The 13163-nt window shown below is 39.4% G+C and overlaps 1 protein-coding gene across 1 annotated transcript in view; it reads right to left on the bottom strand.

The window, feature by feature from the left end:
* The window catches only part of LOC310910146 (rho GTPase-activating protein 11A-like), a gene marked incomplete at its 5' end in the record, with an annotated part of 42836 nt that extends 30794 nt beyond the window's left edge, over positions 1-12042 (bottom strand). The window contains 12 exons of the mRNA XM_083862603.1: positions 1340-2910; positions 3300-3447; positions 4197-4305; positions 4610-4745; positions 5940-6107; positions 6755-6829; positions 7845-7991; positions 8097-8257; positions 8700-8950; positions 9477-9573; positions 9890-9960; positions 11911-12042. Of these exons, the coding sequence (XP_083718729.1) occupies positions 1340-2910; positions 3300-3447; positions 4197-4305; positions 4610-4745; positions 5940-6107; positions 6755-6829; positions 7845-7991; positions 8097-8257; positions 8700-8950; positions 9477-9573; positions 9890-9960; positions 11911-12042 (3066 nt within the window). The remainder of the gene's footprint in view (positions 1-1339; positions 2911-3299; positions 3448-4196; positions 4306-4609; positions 4746-5939; positions 6108-6754; positions 6830-7844; positions 7992-8096; positions 8258-8699; positions 8951-9476; positions 9574-9889; positions 9961-11910) is intronic.
* Between the last annotated feature and the right edge of the window lie 1121 nt (positions 12043-13163).

Here is a 13163-nt window from a genome sequence, read left to right as displayed (position 1 = left end):
AACTATTATTTTGATCAACATGCCCTTTTAAGAAGTTCAGAAGACTACTGCTGATAAACTATGCTGCATTGTGCCTTTTGCTAGTTGTGAGAATTACCAATGTGTAGCTAAGATGAACAAAAAGGACAGTCAGAACAGGCTTACTTCTGGCTTCAGTGTTTTCAGATTTACTAATTTTGGTGTTTACAGGCTGCATATAACAGCATAATCTAACTTTCCAAGTCATTATAGAAGAACAAGCTCAGAAGAGGGAAAAAACAATGGTTTTACTAAAACCAAAAGTATCCAGTGCTTCAGCTCTAACATTTTGCTAATAAGCAATTCACACATACAAAAAGTGAATTAACAGTTTCAAGTGTTTACTCTTAAATAATTTTACAACTGATGACAGACAAACAGCTTTCATTCCAAAAGATGTAAACATTTGCTTGTGCAAATCAACCTTTAACATACTATGGCTTCTTACATTCGTCTCTTGCAACACTTTCAGCATCTAAACCGAGCTTCTGCACCACTTAGTTAACATAATTCTACAGCTCTAAAAATAAGTTAAAACTCCCCTCTCATAATAAAACATTTTATGACTCATAACCGAAAATACTTGGTACCTACTGCACAACACAACACTGGATGAAGTTTTAAGACTTTTCAATTCTTGAATAAACTGCACATTTGTTTTCCATGTGTTCTAATAATTCTCCAGTGTGTGTGCACACATGGATTATATTTTGACATTTACCTACTCAAGTAAAATACACTCCAAATTTACTCCAACAAAAACAAAAAACATGTCTCAAAAGAAGTAAGAGCTCGTGAGGTCCAACTTAGTAGCACCAAGGGGTGCTACAATACACTTAAAACTAAAAAGTAAATAAATTTAACTACTGATACTCAGCATTAAAACACTTCCTTTCATATGTCTGTTAAATTTGTTTTAAATATTTGAGAAATTGTTTTTGAACTTGATACTTAATCTAAATACTGCAAGAACAGTTTTGAGAGATGTAGCATGTTTTTAGAAGCTGTGATAATCAAAATTTGAGATCTAACACAAACATTTGTGTTATATTATTTATGGATTAACAGATTATTTTTGTTTTATAAGTCAAATTCATTTAGTTGAACTGACTAGCATTTACGGAAGTTTCAGTAAATGAAGAAAACCTCAACATAAAACAAATTGCTATTTGTACATCTTCATAACTTGTTCATTTAAAACAAATGAAAAATTACAAACAGAAAGAGCTAGGAAAAAAATCATACAAATTTAGATTTTTCCAAAGGTTAACCAAGTTACAAAGAACCCATTTAGCCATAACATTTGATCTTATAAATCTACTGGCTTTGCAGTTGGTAGCAGTTTTACTTCAGATATTGGATTCTTTGGGGACCCTCTATAGCGAACTCTTTCTCTTCCTGAAGCACTTCTTGTGAGCATAGATTTTTCTAGGGCAGCACCTGGAATATTTATATTTGCATTCACTTTCAAACTGGATTTAACCATTTCATGATTGGTTAGATCTTCCAGAACAGACTTTGATGGATGAACAGTTGCTTTTTGTTCATGGATTCCAACAGTTCCGCCAGAAACACCAGGCTTGTCTGATGGCTTTAATGGCCTGCAACATGATTTGGACGTTAAGTCCAGCTGCTTATGAGCTGCAGAAACTTGGTCACGTGTGCTTTCACTCCTGCGTGGCAAAAGCATGGAATTCTTTGAGGGTTTTCCTGTGCAAGGGAATAGGGCAGAATCACAGCTCAAAGATTTAACAAGTGGTGAACCAACACCACTTGATTTAACTGTCTTAGAGCTTACAGATTGCCTGTTAGCCTCCAAAAGGGAATTAATTCTTCTTACAGACTGTCTAACTGGAGTACGCTGAAACTTCAGAGCTGGTTTAGTTTTGCTTGCAGAATTTGGATCATTTAATGAAAGCTGGTTGAACCACTGTATGTGGTCAGAAACCTTCCCATGGTCAGCAGCAGCTGATGTTTTAGTTAAAACTTTATCCGAATTTTCAGTTTTCAAGTATTGGTTGCCCATTTCATTTTGTGATTCAGGCAACTGTGAAGTAGGCAGCTGTCCTGCCAAAGAAGGTTTAGCAGTACCCTCTTCCAAATTACAGCACTTCACCACACAGTTTTCAGCTGTTTGTGAGTGCATTGATTCCATTTCCTCTTTTCTTCCAAAGAAATCTGATTTGTGTAAGTCATCTTCTATTGAGCTATTCTCAACAGTAAACTTATTTTCCTCGGCTAGTACTTGAGGCACAAGAAGTTCTTTTACTTTCCTTGTAGCTGGTATTGGGACATGAAGGTCTATCTCAATAGAAGTTTTGAAGTTCCTTTTCTCCAAAATGTCAATTTCCTCTTTTTTTGACTGCTGTTTATCAGCAGCAGAAGATTCATTAAATTGGTGCAACAGTTCTCTGGATTGTACATCTGCTAGATTTTCAGAAACTTCTGCTAACACCTCTTTCACCAAACTGAGCCCTGAGGGACATGGAGTTTCATTTAATATTTCACTTTCTACAGCTGAGAGGCATGACTTTTTATCACCTGTCAAATTGTGAAGACTACTCCCAGATGCAGAGAAGGCTTGCTTAACTTTCAGTAATGTTTCTGTAGTTGAATTACTTTCATCTTCACAAAGCCCAAGTTCCAAGTTGTCTTGTTTGCTTACAGTTCCAGATTTTAATTCATCTGGAATAACTGGTGACTCTCTAATTATCAAAACAGATTCTGAAGAGCTGGCTCCCATTTCAGAGTGTCCAGGCAGAATTTGCTCACTCTTGCTGATCACCTGAGTATCCGTAACAGCAGGACTATTCCATGACATTCGGTGAACTACTTTATTGTGACATTTTGGAGTTAGCAAGTTTTCTTCTGACTTGCTTACATTCCTTGAACCTTAAAATAAATACCACAGTGTTTAAGAATAATTTATTGTGATTTTAATAACTATAGACAAAATACTTACTAAAAATAATTATCAAAGCAGCACCGAATTTAAAGAAGCCATTATGCCCTTAAATTTCAGAAATGTAAAAAAAGGTTATATTAAGCAAAATCATGCATCTCCTCTTGTTTAACTAAGAGAGCTACTAAAATACACTAGAAACACAAGCTTGTTCTAAACCAATTTTTTTTCCCAAAAAGCCATTAACATACAAGTGACTTCTGACTTAGCTAGAAGCATACTTTTAATCCAATTGCTTTTAGATTTTTATCCACAAAGTTGCTTTTGCAAAGTGAAAAAAAAAGTTTTCCCCATCTAATACATTTGGTTAGGCAATTACCTTTCTTAGGGAATTTTTCATTGACATATGGGCTGAAGAGTACATCTCTTTTTGCACATTCAGTTCTGCTTCCCAAACCTTGCTGACTTGCAAGACGCCTTCCAATATTTTCTGATCTATTGCCAGCTGCAGATCCTGATACAATATTCTTGAACAAATAAAAAGTGTTAATTGCATTTATACAAACTTATTATTTGGAATCTGATTTACAGAGGAAGTTTCAGGAAACCGCTACACAAATCAGCCACAGCAGCCTTTTTCTGGCCATACTTCCTCTTGCCTTGGTTCTCTGCAGAGCTAGGCAGGGAACAGGCTCCCTAATCACACTGAACAGAGACACTCTGTGCACGGGCTCTGCCAGGTCAGACATTCAGCAATTGTGAGACTCACTGATCACAAGCCTGGTAGGTTGATCCCAACAAGCAGGCAAGCTCCCACCCAGTGACATGCTCACTTTCCCCATTCCCCAACAGGATGAGGGAGAGAACTGGAAAGATGAAAAGGGACACACACACCCCACAGAGAAAAAAAAAACCAAACCCACACATGATGCAAAGGTCATCTCTTACAACAATCAGGCCAATTCTCAGCAAGCCTCTGAGCAGTGGCTACTTTCCATAAATTATCCCCATCCCAGTTTTACTGGTGAGCTTAGAATTGCTCCTTGGTCAATTCAGGTCAGCTGCTGCCTTCCTCAGCATCTTGCCCCATGCCAGCTAAACAGAGCACAAGCTGATCAGTTACTGCTATGCAAATAAACCTCAAGCTTCTTGTACTTGACTGCAAGCAGGTTCAATTAACACTGGGATCCATCCCTACATTACAAAACACATCCTTCCTGCTCCTGAAAAGCAGTGCCTCAAACTTTGGATTAAAATCTGCAGTCTGAGTACTTACCATTTCTCTGTTGCTTTTCCCCAAACCGAATTTCAAGCGTAAAGACCTACGAACCATATCTTTTCTGCTTATCTTTGGAGAAAAACAACCCGTCTTTCCTGACTCAGCCCTGGAAGGACACAAGGGAAGAAGGGACATAAACTCTTTAGGAAGGCAATGAAAACATTTTATAGTTATTTCCTCCAGTTTTACTTATATGGCTTTCTTGCCCACCTTTTTTAATAAGCACAGAGAGCTATACCAGATCTTATTTTGTTTTGAGTTCAAATTTTGCAACACCAGAAGATCTGGTGGTTTTAAGATTACTATAAAAATTTACCAAAAACCTTAATTTTTGAGACAGATTGGGGTCATTATTTGAAGGGTCTAGACACATCTTCCCATCTTATCTGTAGGTTTTGAGAGTTAATTACCTGTATAGTTTTTTGCTTGCAAGTCTTTTACTTCTTCTATTCCCTGTACTGGGCACATGATTTTCACCCGTGGTTGAAGGGGATAATGAAGTTTGCGATGACTCAAGACACACACAAGGACTTGCTTCAAACTGAACTACAAGGACAAAATTAATTTTAAGAGTTTAAAATAGTCACATTTTTTCAGATAAAGACTTATAAGATAATACAATAAAGAACAGGTTTTTAAATAGCACTTTTTTTTTGCTCATTTTGTAGAGTGCTGGCTTGAAACTACTTTGACTTGCACTTTAAAATGAAACAAAGCTGTTGCTTGTAGCATCCATAAAAGCGGCTGGAATGCAATTAATTACATGCTACAGATACCACTTCCTCAAAGTTTCCACACTTACCATCAAATCAGTTCCTCAAATTTAAGAGCTCAAGAAGAAAAAAATTAAACAGTCTCATTATTATTTGCAGTATTTTTTTTTAACATACCTAGCCAGAATAGCTAAAGCAACAATGAAGAAAAGAGTTGCTTTTTTTACTACTGGACATTTTATGAAACACATGCATCACTGCTATCCTTATAAAATGTCATTGCTTTGGTTTGCTTATCCATAAAAACAAGAATTTCATGGAGAACATGAAAAATGATTTAATAAGAAAAGCACTGTTTTATAATGCTCATTTAAGGGGGGAAAAAAATCAAGCAAAACAGCCAATCTAGAAATAATAATTCCACTCTAACTTCAGTTGGCAGCACATTAAAGAACCAAATAAAAATAAAACAGGATTTTCAGAATAGCCTGATCATTGGAAGCACTCTAGTAGAATAAAGTGGTACTAAAGCATTGTCAAACAAAAGTAAAATTTTCTCTAGAGTTTTGAGATGTAGATCTAGAGGAAAAACAAGAGGTGGCAGGACACAAGAAGCTTTATAAAAGCAACAATTACATTTCACATAGAGCTAAGATCAGCTATTTAAGCATTTAGGAGACAGAACAACTTTCAAAAGGCTGGAAGCATAGGCAGTCTCATGGATTTGTGCACCAAGAAAGAAACAGGAGTATAACCTCAGTGATATATACAGAGTAAAAAAGGTAAAAGTATTGCAAGTATGAGAGATTAAGAGAACAAAAAAAAACAAGAAAGAATTTGGCTTTTGCTCCATCACATAACATGAGTCACCAATGAACATAAACATATTTACCAAGATGGGGAAGTAGTGCAAGGAACACTTCAGCAATGAGCATCAATGACTGTCTAACAAGAACAAATGGCTTCACTCCTAAAAAAACCACCACCAACCACTACAAGCAGCAAGGAAAAAGTGATGGCACTGTACCTGATGCTGGTGTTGAGCTGCTGTTAAATATGCTACTTGGTAAAAACTCAAAGGCAAAACTATGTTTAAAAGATCGTCTCTTCTTGCTGGACAAACCGTGAGAGCAATCAGTTGGAAGCTTCCGCTTGGTACTTGGAGTAAGGACCACTGGAGTCACTGATGAAAGGACTGAAATTAAGAAAATCAAATTTGCAATAATAACTTAAAAGTTGGACAGTTCAGTAAGTAAAAAGCTGTTTTGAGTGTTTTTTTTTAACTCTGAAAAAAAACTTGTTGCAAAAGCTTAGTCAAAGTGCATGCATTTCAAACAGGCAAAGCAATCAGTATAGCTTAGGGTTTGATTTTTTATTTTGTTGGGTTTTTTGCAAGTTTAGAGCACCAGAAAGGAAAATGCAAACCCACACATCAATAAAACAATATAGGTATTAGGAGGAAGTAAATGTATAGTCATCTTCTGTAAGTTTTAGAGACAGTAAGTGTGAAAGAATTTTAGTCCTCGCAGATTCATTCTGAAGATGATAAAATGCTGCACTACTGCACTGAAGCTTTAGTGATTCATTAGCTAAAAAGCACAAGTTTGGTTGGGTAATCCCCACAGAGCTAAACCACACAGCCCACTACTGCAGTGATTGCAGCTGCTCCAAGAACTACAGTAAATGCAGTATCCTCAAAAAATATGTAGCTATATTCCATTTTAAATAATTTAAAATTTCAACTAAGTTCTAATTCTTTAGTCAAAAAAATTGTTGAATATAGTTAACAAATCCAGAAGATACTGCATGGGCTTTAGTCAGTACGAATACATCAATACCTACCACTTCTGTCTTGTTGAGGTGTAGTGGAGGGTGTTCTGTTAGATTTAAATTTATTCAATGCTCCACTAACAATATCTGAAATGCAAGACACACCGAGCAATCAAATTTAAATCTGAAGCTTGTCTTGCTGTTTTCAACCCAAGTTTAACTTGTATTTTTTTGAAGGAGAAAGAAAGCAAATCAGTTTAAATGGTTGTTTTATGTACAGAATATCATAGCCCAGATCTTCCCATCACATAGTTTTTATTGCTTTCACAATAGCTGAAAATCTATTTTCCTTAAAATAAGAATTATTTTAAAAAACCAAACAAAAAACCCCAACAAACAAACAGAGCAGAGAAGTACAACACACAAAAAACCATGCCATAGCTAAACATACAATCACACAGCCTCAATTTCAGCTACTGTCAGGTTTAATACTCCAGGTACATAAGCTAAATAAATATTTATATTTTCATAGCAATACATAAAAGATCCCTTTGTAGTGGATTTTAATGAAGTCGAACATACATGTTCCATAGTATCTCCTCTAAGAGAGTGCAGAACTGAGAATGTACCATTTGATTGTCCATATCCAGCAAAAAACCCCAACTCAACCCTGTTGAAAACTGAAAAACATTCACCCAAAATCCCGGATCCATGACACCAGAACACACGGTATCCAATAATATCCAATTCAGATTTACACTTCAAAACACAAATTACCTACTCTAATTCAAAACACACTTGCCATTTGCATCCCTGCTTTCTCGTGACCTGACTTCTCAAAGTATATATTAAAGTACCATTTGAAAATTACTAACAGCAACAAAAAAACCAACCCTTTAGCCTTCTGCAACAGGATCTGAAGTTGACTAAACAAAAAGCCAGAATATTAATCTGGTTACAGAAATCCAAAATAGCTTCTTTAGCAGACAAGGAAACACAGAGTAAATATATAATAATATGATTACTGAAGTCATATAGATTTTGCACATCAAACCCAACCAGTTTGGAAGACATCTGTTCTGCTTGTGGAAGAAGCAAGGATCAGACTACCTGAAGTCTCAATACTGTTTTTGGTTTTGAAAGTTTCACAAAACATACCTACCCCCTACACTTCGGTGCCTCCTTCTCTTGCATTCACTGGGAGATTCATTTTCACTGTCTTCATGGCCCCACAGTGAGGGAGTAGATTGAAACACATCGACACCTAACATTGAAGGAATCTTTTCCAAGATAAATTCTGGTACTTGTCCTGGAATAGTAGAGAAGTATTTTTTACATTATTCTTGAAAGTTGAAAGCAAAGCTGTACACAGGTTGGTGCGTTGGGACATGTTGATAAGCATTTATCATCTTACCAATTTCTGCTGCATGGTCAATGAGTGTTTCCACAACAGCAGCTTGCAAGCGAATTTTTTTTTCTGTACTAGAGGACATCTTTTCATTTTCATTCGAGTGCAAGAGGTTGGGAGCAAAAATCACTGCCAGATTACTGCTATCCATTCTGTTTTCATTGGATCTTAACAAGAAAAGGCTTTTTTTATTCAAATTGTCAGAATACAAACAGTGGAGAAAGAAAAGACCAAATAAGACAAATACAGTTAAAAAAATAAAAATGGACTCATTCACTGGAGTGCTTACATAACATGATTAATGGATAGATTTATGCATTCCAGGCCAGGTAACTGCACAACTATGTTACTGAAATCAAGAAGTTCTAAAACCCCCTCAGTTTTAGGGAATGCAAGGTATCAAATTATGAACAAAGCTTGAACAAAGGCAAATCTCCAGTTAATTAAGTTTTCATAAAGAAAACCTTGGATTTATGAAATAAAAGACTGTGGCTGAATTTAGTGAAAGTTTAAAATGGCAAATTACTCACAGAAAGTTACAGCACTCGCATAGGCAGAGAAGTGATTAAGGGAATTCAGAGCTGTTTATACCACACCCTCTACACTGACCTTAAGGACACAGTTCTCAGAAAGTTGAAAAAGTATCTCAAAGCTGCAATTGTTCTGTCAGCCATCAAACAGGACAGCAACACAGTTGCAGTTTTCTTCTCATTTCCAAGCCCCTGAGCTTTGAACAGGCCTTCCTGCAGGTGAGGTGGGAGGATGGGTTCTGGCAGCTCTCTAAAGAACTGTTTGAGGAGCCCTGCAACATCACATGGCAGTGCAGCTGAGAGGCAGTTTTCACCTTGATCCAGTTTACTCTGAAATTTTTCATAAGAAACACAATTTTAAGTCTTCAACATATTGTCAGATTTCTAAATTTAGGCAGTAATGCTCTAGCCCATGTCACAACAGACAGTCATATCTGCCCCCTGGTTAGTTTCAGCCTTGTCATGTTTTACCCAGGTACATTATCTACAGTGAGACACAGGCAAGGTTGTTGGACTATGTGTGTTAATTGAGAGGTTTCCCATCTTCCCTCCAGCCACAGAACATTGCTAAACAAATATCCTCATATCATCCAATGTGCACAATTGCTAATGAGTTTGTTCAGTCCCAGACTATTCTCATCACCTGGAAGACAAAATATTTAAAAGGAAAACAAAAAGGGAGGGAAGCCTGCTAGCTTCTGGACTAGATCGCCTATCATTTCTAAAGCAGGCAATGTTACCAACCTACTTCCAGTGTTAAAAACTGAGTATGACTGAAAAGAGTCCGAAAATTAAAACATGCTCAAGTGAAATGCAGCTTTTTTTAAAAAAAGAGAAGAGGAGCTTTAGAGAATACCTTTAAAGCTTTTAATCGAACAAGAGATCCAGACTTTCTGAAGAGTCCCTCAGTATGGACATATTCTTCCAAATATTCACATGTATCAACGAGAAAGCTGAGAAAAGAACAGTAACATAGCTCTGATGCCCAGAATAAAGCTTGGGTTTTTTCCACGAAAACCATTTCACCGTTTATTGTAAAACTTAAATAGAATATAGAATAATTTTCCCCAGTGACAAGAATATAAAGAAATACAACTGAATAAGAACTCTGAATTTCCTAACTTCTTCAACCCTCCTTTTCTATTCTTATAACCCCCAGAAGCTCTAGCAGGTGTGGAACAAATAATTGCATTCCTTCTTCTGACAAGGGTTCAATACCATAAGGAGGGCAAAGCAAGCACAAAATCTAAAAACACACTGTTAATTTACCTTGGAATATGACCATATTCTGGCACAAGTGATTGTGGCAACGCATGAAAAGATATTCCAAAGATTTTACCCTGAAATACAAAATTCAAATCATGTAATTTGAAAGTTGATCTAATTATCAACTACATATTACAAAGAAGCATACATTCCACAAGTAGATATAAGGGTAGTTAAGACAAAAAACAAAGTCTTTGGATAAGACAGATAAGAGGTATTGTCTAGAAAATCACTGTTGTCTGCAGAGATCTAAAACGACGCTGATTCTAGTTACAGTAACAACTTAGATGATTGTGAAAGAGCAGAAAGCTTTTCTGCAGTATGTTTGAACTAACTGCTTGTAAAATAAGAAGTGTTTCTTATAGGACTCATAAATCAGTAAGGATATTAACCAAATTGTTTTGGAATCTCACCTTAGTTTTTCAAATTGACTACATCCTATTTTTCTTAGAAATCAACACAAGACAATTGAAAAAACTTTTCTTTTAATAATTTTTTCTTCATCTCAGACACTCAAGATTGCTCTTTGGGGAAGGATTAAACTCAACAGAACAATCTAGACAACTGTTCTGAACATCACACTTAGCATTTGTTCTTAGAAACCTGATGCCTACTGCCTTATGGCAAGACATTAGAGTATGTTACGTATTAGAAAATAAGTAAATCTCATCAGTCATTACTATTGATGTTCACCTGTGGCATCAACAACTTCTACTTCACTTTTTTATATTCATGTTTACAGAACATGCAAGCCAGTCCCTCTCCCAGCCAGGACTGGGATCATGCCAGTTTGTTCTTAGAGCTGAATGCAAACACTTAGTCATTCATTGCTGAAATTCAACGTGCTGTCCATGGTAGGAAAACAGTTAATCAGTAACTAACCATTAGACCCAATCTAATCTGTCCTACAGAAAACAAACATCACAGAGTCAGAAAAGAGAAGCAGCACAACTGTCATTGTGTTCCAGGTTCCTACTAAAACTACAAAAAGAAAATTAACTCCAAGAGAGAACGTTTTTTCTGTATGTACAAGATTACATACTAGGAAATTCCAGTGGTTTGGAATTCAACATTTAAAATTCCCAACTGATATGCTCACTTCACTAGGTTTTGTCTGAAGTATCAGTAATTGTGATTTAATTTCTTGTTAATAAATAATAAAGCTAATAAAATAATGTCTGTTCACCCATAACAGAAATAAAATATGCCTTGGCAAAACAAATGTTTTTCTATAGCTTTTCCTACCTCGTTCAGTAGTTAAGTACATTTTCTTCCTAGTATACAGTTTAAGCACTACAGACAACAACATCGTCAACTTTTATCAAGACATACCTATATTGGTCACAGTTTTTATTATCTTCCCTTCAAATGGAAAAGGAAAGAAAGTCTAGAACCATAATATTGGATATTGACAAAGGGAAGAAAACTAATTCTAACTTTACTCGTGCTTGAGCTAAGTTGTTTTGAAAGGGAGAAAGCAAATCTTGCCAACTTCTTTAGCTCATATTGACCACGGATTAGCGCAGCATTGTGCCTGAGATGTCTCCTCAGCCTTACAGCAAGCTCAGTGTGAGGATGTTCAGCTCTGTGCCACACCGGTTACACAGAGACCTTGTGACATCGGTCACGGTGAAGCACGAAAAGGGGCGGGCAGGGAACAGAGGCGAGCGTGTTTCGGGGGCCAGCAGGCCCACGGACAAAAGAGGAACACAACATCTCCCCCGCCATCCGGCCCGACAACACGAGTCCCAGCTGCCGGGGCGGGGCATCCAGCGCCACCGAGCCATCACCGCCCTGAACCACAACACGGCTCTATAACGGCCCCCGGGGCTGAAAGAAAGAGGAAAAAGCTCTTTTCCCCATTACGGGACGTGATGCTCTGTTAGGAGTGCCAGGAGCCGCTGCTTTAGGGAATGGCACTGCTGCCCGAACCAGCGCTCCCGGCGACAGGAGCAGCCCCCGGGCCCGAGTGAGCTTTGGCTCCCCCGCCCGCTCACCTCCGCCCCCCTCTGAGCCCCGCTCACCTCCGCCGCCGCCGCTGCTCCCGGCGCCTTGGCCGCTGCCAGGCAACTCCCGCTCTTCACCTTAATCCCGTACGACACCCGCAGCTCCTCCAGCACCGCCAGCCGCACCAGCCTCCGCCTCTGCTCCGCCATCCCCGCGCCGCCCGCCCTGTACCCGAGCCCAGCCCTCTCCCGCCGCCGCTCAGAGCCCGCCGGGCGCCATGGCGGCCCCGCTCCCAGCCCGGATCGAACCCGCCGCGCGGCCCCGCCCGCGCCTCCCATTGGCCCGTTCGCTGTTCGAAATCAGGCCCCGCCGCCCAACGGCCGCCTGGGGCTGCCCTGCCGCGCCTGCCCCGTGCGCCTCCTCCGGGCCGGGCAAGGCCCCCGCGGGCAATCGCGCTGGGCGCCTAAGGGCCGGGGGGCGGGGAGCAGTGGGGGCGCCCTCAGCCCTCAGTGCCCGCATCGCCCTCAGTGCCCGCATCGCCTCAGCCTTCAATCTCCACATCGCCCTCAGCCCTCAGTGCCCGCATCGCCCTCAGCCTTCAATCTCCACATCGCCCTCAGCCCTCAGTGCCCGCATCGCCCTCATACCTCAGTGCTCGCATCGCCCTCAGCCTTCAATTCCCACATCTCCATCATCCCGACATCCCATATCCTCTCAGTTTCGCCGTCCCTTATCCCATCATCCCCAATACGTGCCCCCCCTCGCCCCCACAAGCGTCGGCCCCGTGTAACCGAGTTTGGGGATGTTCAGTGGGTTGGTCACTTAGAAACGAGTGTCTCTTTCTTCGAAAATAAGTTTCAAATAAAAGCAGCCGCCCACGGCAGTTTTGTGGGTAAACTGGACTCTTCTACCCTACCTAATGGCCGGGGAATGTCGGGTATCGGCATAAAAACAATATTCTTCCTATGTGCTTCCGTCACTGGCGCCGCTTTCCCTGCATTACCTGGGCTCTGTGCAGGTCTGCCCGAGGCCACCCAGTATTTCCATCACCTGCTGACAAAGCCGCACTGCAGTTTAAGTGCCACTTGAACTGTTAGCACCAAGTTTGGCGTGTACTTTGTAAATTTGGGTTCCCTTGACCGTTCTGTACAGTGAACTCAGACCCCTCCTGCAGTAGGGTCATTCTGGGCTTTGCACTCTGTCACTAGAGGAAGAACTGCTTCCTTTTTTCCCTTTTTTTCCCTTATTTTTTTTTTTTTTAATTTTTTGATTTTTTTTGAAATTTTTTGGGGTTTTTTTTGTTGGGTTTGTTTTTTTGTTTGTTTTTGAG

Source organism: Zosterops lateralis, assembly GCF_965231275.1.
Source record: "Zosterops lateralis genome assembly, chromosome: 6".
NCBI lineage: Eukaryota > Metazoa > Chordata > Aves > Passeriformes > Zosteropidae > Zosterops > Zosterops lateralis.
Note: the sequence above shows the minus strand (reverse complement) of the source record. Positions and strands in the feature narration are given on the sequence as shown.